Source organism: Populus nigra, chromosome 4 (assembly GCF_951802175.1).
Source record: "Populus nigra chromosome 4, ddPopNigr1.1, whole genome shotgun sequence".
Lineage (NCBI taxonomy): Eukaryota > Viridiplantae > Streptophyta > Magnoliopsida > Malpighiales > Salicaceae > Populus > Populus nigra.
In genome coordinates this window covers 4016172-4024779 of record NC_084855.1, presented here as the reverse complement: position 1 = coordinate 4024779, position 8608 = coordinate 4016172, and the positions used below count along the sequence as shown (strand labels likewise).

Genomic DNA, 8608 nt, shown 5'->3' with positions numbered 1-8608 from the left:
GGTGTACGAGGAAAAATCTACTTGAGCTATTAGCAAAAATCTTTTCATAGAGACCTTCTATGGCGAGTTTTCAAAGGAGATGGTAAGAAAGTGGAAATTCCCGTTAACCAAAACGTTAGTCTCGCTTGCTATATTAAAAGTTATGTACAATCATCGATGTCAAAATTTGATACCCAACCAAGAGTGTAAGTAATTTCAACGTGAAGAGTAAGGAAGCTGCTGGCTCGTCATATTGCACAATTGGACTTCCACTCGTAACAAATACAGCTTTCTATACTTTCCGCATTCTTTAGCACAGAATATGGTAATGATGCTTATATTGGACTTGCTTTTGACACCTGCAATGAAATCGCAGAGAGAGACTTTTAGTATATTTGGTTCAGTTTCATGCACAGGAAAAATGAAATGGGAAAGTAATTGCCGCAATCACAAGTTCATCCAAAAGCACCAAGATTACCATGATGCAAGCAAGGAATACGAGGGTGACAGAATAAACCTTCCTTGTTATTATGATGTGCCCGATATGAAATTCCAAGTTTTGGCGATTCAAAGCCTACTCATAGACACTTCGATGGAAAAACTTCCCTCTTATGGTGTACAAGCACCTAGAGTGGACTTTTAGCTTAAAATGGAGGACGTGCTTAGATATTTTACAACATCATCATATAAGACGATGCACAAGGTTTGTCGCTTGACTTTTGTGTTTGGCACCTGTTCTCTATCAGACTCCTAGGTAGTTAAAGCAATAGTGCTAAGCATTATTACTGGGAATCAAAAAACTGATTAAATCAAGAAAACTAGAAAATAAATAATTGAAAAAACTGAAACATGAAAAAAAAACTAATTAAAATAGTTTAAAAAGCTGATTGGTTCGGTTCGGTTTCATAAACCTGAAACTGAAAAACCGAACCGAAATTAATAACCGAGCTAAACCGGAAAAAAACGAGCCAAACCGAAACCAAACCCATTAAAAATTACAAAAAAAAACCCAAAAAACAATATAGTTTTTGGTTTTTAATATAAAAATAACCAAACCAAACCGAAACCAATCAGTTGGGTTTCGGTTTTTGTTCTAAAATAACCGAACCGAAACCGGTCGGTTTGAACCGGTTTTGGTTTTTTGAAAGAAAAAAAATTGGTTTGGTTATTTTTTAGGTAAAAATCGAACCGAACCGAAAATAATCACCCCTACTAACCAATGTCCAATATGCCATAATAAGGATTTTCTAGTTGAATTTTCTGAAAATTTCAAATTTCCAACTCAGAAATGCTGTTTGAAGTCAACACCTAAATGGGCTTGAGGAAATTATTTTTTAAAAAATACCAAAGACGTAGAAACCTGATTATTTGAAGTTGTAGCAGCAACCCAGTGCCGAGGATTTTGTGTTCCATCTGCCCCATAACAAAAAAAAGTTACTGCTCTTGATTGTGCTTGTGTAATTGTAACTGGGGTTGGCAATTCTCTCATGGCCCATAATACAAAGGCTGAGGGCACCGACGAACCTGAAAACAACAAGCTTAGAGCAATAATAGACATGTTGCTCACAAATTTACAATAACACATGCCAATCAGCTGAATAAAAGTTAGTTTTGCCTGCATAATTGAAAAAATTAAGACCCTACTCCCTTAAAATCAAGAACTGTGGAAAAAGTATATGACATTAAATGAATTATACAATGAAATTGATTTTATCAATTACAACCTATCAAACCATAGGTTACTTCAATTTTTTGGTTATTAAGGTAAGTATCTCTCAAAGGAGCCAACCTGGCTAGTGAAGTCAAATCTTTAATTCTACATGTTTGGCATGGATGTATCAAACTGATATCATCCCACGCCCAGTAGTGTAATATCATAATGATGCATATGAATATCCCAGGCTGGGCCCCCTTCTCCAACTGTCAAACTTTCTTCCATTTGTGACAGATTCATAACATAAGTAAATTCTAGTTTCAAAGCAAAGGCATGATAGCACCTTTTGGCATTCAATTAATCTGAACCTTGGTGCCCCAAGTTATTGCTATCAAGTTTGGTATTAGAAGACATGGAGCTAGATAATCAAGTAGACGGACTTGGTGCTCACAGCATGTCAAAGTTCACTGTATCAAACAAGCAATCTTTTGGTATGCTGAAGAGCAATCATAAACAAGGTGGAGGAAGTACCTATAAAATAGTAAAAAACTAGAAGAACTAGTGTTTTTGCTTCATTTTTATTCTCCATACTCCAATCATATAGAAGCTGCCAAAGGAAATTAGATTAAAAATTGTACATTCCAAGGCAGGAACTGATAACAGCCACCAACCACTTACAGGTACATCTGTAAGAAGAGCCACTGCAGCACTTGACGTAAAACATACAACAGAGACAACTGCCAGACCAGCAACCTGCATATCATGGAAAATCTTACAAAATCTAAACACAATCAAGCTTTTCCAGTTTGCAAAGAAGGAAGTGCCAAGAGGTTTTATAAATTATAACCTTCAAAGGGATAAGAATATAATTGGTGACATTAAGATGGTAAGGAAATATCTTGAACAAAAACTATAACAGAAGGCAAATCACAAAGACAATACCTTCCGCATCTCAGATGAAGCTGTCTCAGACCTTACATTCCTCAATTTAAGAAATAGGAGAAGACCTGGAAAAACAACCAGTGAAAGATAGTCCAGAGAAAGAAGAATGAACTTATATAGTTAACAACACATGAAACCATTCATGTTAGCATGCCATGTAAATTACAAAGACGGTTTCTAAGTAAAAGAGACACATAAGTTGCAATTTTAAACACATGCATGAATGTAAACAACTCATGGTTGCAGACAGTCACAGTACTTAAGGAGCAAATCCAGGCCTCATTATAAAGGAGCTTGGGGAGAAGGTTCTGGTATGGTCACCATTGATGGTCCACCTGTACTTTGTACCCATATTTTATCACAAGATTCTGGGATTATTTTATAGTGTTTTCCTCTTCTTAATTTTAATTTTTTTGAGAAAAATCTACATAAGTTAAAGGTTTAAATTCCATTTATTTCAACTAACGTTCAATTCTCTAAAGTTCCATGTGATTTATTAAATACAATAATTGGAGCATTCATGGCAACTCTTGATTAACCTAAATAAAATGGTTGTGCTGGTGCACTTGTGCATTATGCAGCCGCACATGTGAACACATGTGCATAAAAAAATAAGAGGTGAACATGAAAAGTTACATGGCTGATGGCTGGAAAGAAATACTCGATGGAAGACCCTCATTGGAGATGTATACAACAATAATTCTTCTTCACTTTGCATAAATAGAGCTATTCATTGACCGAGATCCTTCTACACATGTGAATTCTAATAGCCACGAACAAGCATTTGCTGGAAGTTCCTCCTTTTAACTATATGTTTTTGGTATCCTCTATTTAAGGAGAGAATAGTTGAATAAATCTACCTTCCATCCAGTCATTTGGTTAAGAAGTAGGAGAGAAAGCAAGATAAAAGTGGATTCTAGAAAGCAATACCATATTATTCATACACAAGGTTTTAACTCAAAATCAGCATAAAAATGGACAGGATAATGTATACAACAGAGAAACTAGGCTCTCGCAAAAATGAAATAAGAAAAATGAAAGCATTGTTAAGGAGCTTACCAGTAAACTTATTTAATGATTTAACATTTACTCTTCCAGAATCTATTGTAGACAATTTATCAGTAGAATATTTTGCTGAGCAGAAGTATACATGACAACGTCACATTTCTTTTACGGTGGATATTTCTCAAACTGTAATATATTTTAATATGCTATTGCATTTCCAAATAAATTTAGCTGACATGGCAAAATATTTCAGTTACTTACCATAGCAGCCTAAAGCCCCTCCCAATATGAGGATTGCAGAGGCCAAAAAATCTACATAGACCTGCACAGTATGTTAAGGTAATTAACAATAACTTGTAGCTCTGAAGATAAAAAGTGTGTGTGTGTGTCACTAATAATTCTACTTCAGCTTTTCTGTCATTCACAGAAGTGAATAATTCATTCACAACTTCCAGAAGTTTTAAAGAACCAACAATTAAATCCTTTAAAGTGAAAAGCTATAATATTTTCCTGTGCTGTTATCTAAACAATATAAGCAAGAAGAGATGAATTTAATACCCGGGCAGCTACTGAAGAACAAATTGGATTCTTTCCCACTCCAATCCAGATTATCACAGCAAACGACAGCATTAAGAAAAAGATCAACACGACAACCTTTATTTAAAAAAAATAATCAGAGAGAGACAGAGAACCATTATATTCCAGAATCAATAGAAGAAATATGAACATAAAAATGACAGAATCTCGAAAACTACTTCCCGTACTGTGATAACAAATTTCTGACGACCACCAACATGAATGCCTCGGAATGAGCAGCAACTCCAGAAATTATCTGTGTTCGTTGAACCAGGTTTATTCTTTGAACTTTCCAACAAAGGCTGTTGAGAGCTATTTTCTTCTTCGTCGTCATCTTCTTCATTTGCCTGATGGCAAAGGTCGACCCTATAAATCATTACCAATGAAAAAGATATATGTAGCTCATAAATTACAGTATACCACTCTTGATACAATGTCTCATAGAGGTAAATGCTAAGAAGATGACCTTCACATTCATTTGTACACTAGTGTCATTATTCAAATTCATAATGTGCAAGGTACCATCTGAACTTCAAGTTTTCCTGCAATGTTAACATTATGACCTACTATGTTATCTGTAGATTTAACTTTTAAGACGTCCAAAGCCCAAAGTTTCCCAGAATTAAACTATAAGATCAAAAATACATAATCATGTTGACATCAATTAATAGAAATCAGCTTAAGGAACCAAAGCAAGAACATTATAAATCCGTGCTTTTGGTGAAGTTGGTTCTATATGTGAACTAAATTGAGTTTTTGTTCCATCACAGTTCAAGCCACAGCAGCATGTTCTTTTTACAGAACATAAACAACTAATCACAAGAGGAAGTTCTAAGAAGTTCAGAAGAAATGACATATTGCAACTGACCCCGTCTATCATGAAAGAACCAGTTTGCAATTTCCCAGGTTTTATGTATTTGCCTAATCTGATTAGTCTCTAATTTTGTTGTTCTTAACATTATTTCTCTCTTCCTCATACACATTCCTGTAAAACATAATAGAAAGGACCCTGATCCACCAAATCTACCCATCAAACACCATCCAAAGAAGTATTTGTCGCCTTACAGTATTTTTCCACCACCTAGAAAATAATATCTTCCTATAACATTAGTACCGCCCGTTCAAGGCTCCAGTGATTAATTACAGCCACATCAAAGCATTTCTTTCTGCTGTAAATCCATCCTCCATTGTCGTTATACTTTTTGATCTTCTCTTAGAGGTGGACAAAGGCAAAGTCATCTTTGATCTCCAAACAAGAACCAAGAAGACTGAATACATTATCTTACAGATAAAGCAAGTGAAAATAGAGAGCCTAGCCCAGAAAGAAGAATGAAGCTTTAAATGATCCTAAAAAATCTTAGTCTTACCAGAAAGATAGAAGAAGCAGAAACGCTGCAAGGAACAGAATTTTGGGAAATGCTGCATGAAATTTCACAAGTTTCTTAAGACCACTCGGATAGATGGGAATAAAACTGCATGTAAAAGTAACCTGGAGGAAAGCTTACCCATGAGGACAAAACCACATGCATGAGACCAGCAGGTCCACCTATCACAAGTAGCAATAACTGTAGATATAAAGTAGATGAAGTAACCTGCCGAATAGAAATCAAAATCCAGAAGATTAATTTATTTCTGCAGAACAGTATCAGGCACTCGTTCACGAAACCTTAGTACTTCCATATTTCAGCACCAAGACAAAGGGATCCCTTTTGCTGACAAAGTATAAAACCGTTGAAAAATCCTCAAAGAAGGTTTTAAAAAGAAAAATCAGAAATCTCGAGGGTGTTTTGATGGAAAAGTGCTCAAAAAAATAATTTCAAGATATTCAGGAAACTAATCAGTTAAAAGCTAATTGAAACATTTCAAAAATCAACATAATTAGTAATCATGCACTCGACCAAATGGCCTAGACAATGCACATTTCCTTCTACGGATGTGATTTTCCATTTTATCATGATTAGGTTCATACAATTAATAAAAAGAGACAAGTTATGAAACAGCATACTTAAAAAAGCATCAGTTCCGATATTCGTTGGAATGTGTAGGAAGAGAAGGTAGCATGACCAAACCTTGTGCTAAAACATCATTTTAGTTCAAAAGAAAGCTCAAAGTAAATTTGCAAACTCATGAAAAAAGAAAAGAGTTGAAAATGCAGGTCCTCTCAAATCTTTGTACAATATGGTGAAATTGCTCAAAGGATGCTATTCTTTCCAGGAATCATCTGGCTTTTGAAATGATTGACAATAAATGTAGAGGGGTGCGGCGTCTTACTTTTTTTATGAATCTTGTTGTTCCACGTATTAATCCATTGCTAAAATGACCATGATTTACAAAACATGAATTCAGAAGCATCGTTGTACTTAACACTATACCAAGATAAAGAAAAATCTTCACTGTTTGAACCGTAATGCCTCAGACTTACCCAAGTTGCAAGAGGCAACCATGAGATGGAGTACCTGCAATTAACACTTCCGCCACCAAATGAGTATCCTTAATGAGTCACACTAAATGATAACAAAATAACAAGTTTTGCATTCATTTTCATAAGAAAAAATGGCTTGAAGCTTCCTGTAGCAGAGAACCCTCTGATGGCTGCCATGGCATGAGGTGAAAATCCAGAAAAGGGAGAAGAAAATGATATGCAATATTTTTGAGGGTTGCCTCACAGAAATGGATTCAGCATAATGCAAGGAAATAGGGCTTACTTTCTGGCGTGTCCATCCAGTTTGTTGATTTCGCAGATGGATCCTTGTAAACTGGTAAATAGCTATAACATGTCAGAACAAATTGAATAAAATAAAAGGGGGGGAAATAACAAACATAACATATAATGGGATTTTATACAAAGTATGTGCAAGAGCATATTATGCCATTACACACCATGCTCAGACTAATAATGGAGATAAATCCAATGTACACATTTCGCCTAGTTAGAGTGCCATTTTGGAAAAATCCCAGCGCGGATCGAATCCCTTTATTAGTTTTAGTGAGTATGTCAGGTCTATAGATTGCCTACCAAGGAAGTAGACACTGCATAGTCCTCACACATATCCAAACTGCAACTTTCGTTGGATAAATTTCTGGCCATTCAAAATCATGTATTCAAGAACAATTTCCAGCATTTAAATGCACTCTCGTTTTTTTCCAAGAAAAAAAAAAAAAAACCTTGGTGAACATAGCTCCACTCCAACATTTTCTTTTGACTGGTATCTATTTGCCCGGAATCTAAAGAATCACGAATTGGGAATCTTGAAAGAAAAACAATATATTCCGATACCAAAATCTTTTTTTTTTTTTAATTTATCCCTCAAATTCCAACACGACGCAAAATCTCCCACTTTCCCTTATTCAATCCAAACCTAATTCAAAGTACATTCAATCAAACAGAATCAATAACCCATCATTACTACTTGTTTCAGTTATCAAAGAAGCTCAGATTGTGAATTCCAATGCCATCAATAATAACACAGACCAAAAGGGTATGCACAAAGAAGAAGAAGAAGAAGAAGAAGAAGAAAAGGGAAAACAAACCTGAGAAAATGCAATACAAGCAAGAGCACCATCGATGCAAGCAAGTGCTATATTAAGAATAAGCAGGTCCAACGGGGAGCAGTTTGATTTTATATTCATTCTTTGTTTTTAATTTTATTTAGAGCAACTGGAGGGAAGCTCGCAGCAGGAGGGGAAACCTAGGGGAGGAAGAGCTAAGGAGAGATACAAGGAAATAAGGGGTTGTGTTGTTAATTTTTGAGAGCGGGTTTTATATGGGAAGTAAGTACCTAGGAAACGATGATAATGAGGTGTACGGAGAGACAACGACAGAGGATCTGTAATCTGTTGATTTGCTCCTCCTGTTTTTGGGTTTGACCTCTGGCATACTCTATTAGTTGCTTACCTAGCCTGGCTTCGCTGCTGCTGTGAAATGGTTCCCTTTTTTTGGTGGGTCTTTCAAGTTTCAGCACCTAGTGGCTTGTGAATTCCCTGGCGAGGTTTGGTTGGCCTGACCTACGAGTAGTAACGTGGTATCTTCCTAACTCCCCGCTTGCGCCCATGTTATTCTGCCGGTGCTGCCCAGAAAGGTTTAGCGATCGTGCGTGCGTGCGTAGGTATTATTCTTTAAAATATTTTTATTTAAAAATATATTAAAATAATATTTTTTTATTTTTAAAAAAATTATTTTTCAGATTAAAAAATCAAAATTATCTAAAAACATTTAAAAAATAACTTTTATAGTTATAAATTTAGTCGAGAAAATAAATTTAACTTGATAAAATTATAATTACCAAATAACATAAAATTTTCAGTAAAGATAGAGAATGCAAGCTCGCAATCTTGATTTTTATGTATAAATTGGTTCGAGTGGTGAGTAAAAGACTGCAATATCACGAAGTCTTGTACCCAACACCATCTGTCATTCTTCGGTGAAAAAACATATCTGCACTTGACTGTTTT

General features: G+C 35.4%; 1 protein-coding gene across 3 annotated transcripts; it reads right to left on the bottom strand.

Annotated features, from left to right (window-relative positions):
• Positions 1–2: 2 nt before the first annotated feature.
• Positions 3–8235, bottom strand: LOC133692854 (tobamovirus multiplication protein 1-like). 3 transcript variants are annotated; one of them, XM_062114013.1, is made up of 14 exons: positions 7688–8235; positions 6862–6912; positions 6579–6612; positions 5662–5748; positions 5524–5575; positions 4345–4522; positions 4139–4234; positions 3842–3902; positions 3635–3709; positions 2576–2640; positions 2312–2386; positions 2165–2240; positions 1340–1503; positions 3–338 (listed from the first exon to the last, which is right to left on the bottom strand). In XM_062114013.1, the coding sequence occupies exons 1-14, from the start codon at positions 7784–7786 to the stop codon at positions 315–317; spliced, it is 1137 nt and encodes a 378-aa protein (XP_061969997.1). In that variant the 5' UTR covers positions 7787–8235; the 3' UTR covers positions 3–314. The 3 variants fall into 3 exon arrangements, 2 of the variants coding, with proteins under 2 accessions (XP_061969997.1, XP_061969998.1); XR_009841999.1 differs by lacking the exon at positions 2165–2240; XM_062114014.1 differs by lacking the exon at positions 3635–3709 and having other exon boundaries at positions 104–338.
• Between the last annotated feature and the right edge of the window lie 373 nt (positions 8236–8608).

What these genes read in the sequence shown, in the direction of transcription:
- LOC133692854 (XM_062114013.1), bottom strand. Translation starts at nt 7,786, where the DNA reads ATGAATATAAAATCAAACTGCTCCCCGTTGGACCTGCTTATTCTTAAT. An exon ending in GTCAGAAATTTGTTATCACA is followed by an intron (nt 4,235 to 4,344) that starts GTACGGGAAGTA and finishes TTTTAAATAAAG; the next exon opens with GTTGTCGTGTTGATCTTTTT. An exon ending in AGTTTTTTACTATTTTATAG is followed by an intron (nt 1,504 to 2,164) that starts GTACTTCCTCCA and finishes TGTTGTTTTCAG; the next exon opens with GTTCGTCGGTGCCCTCAGCC.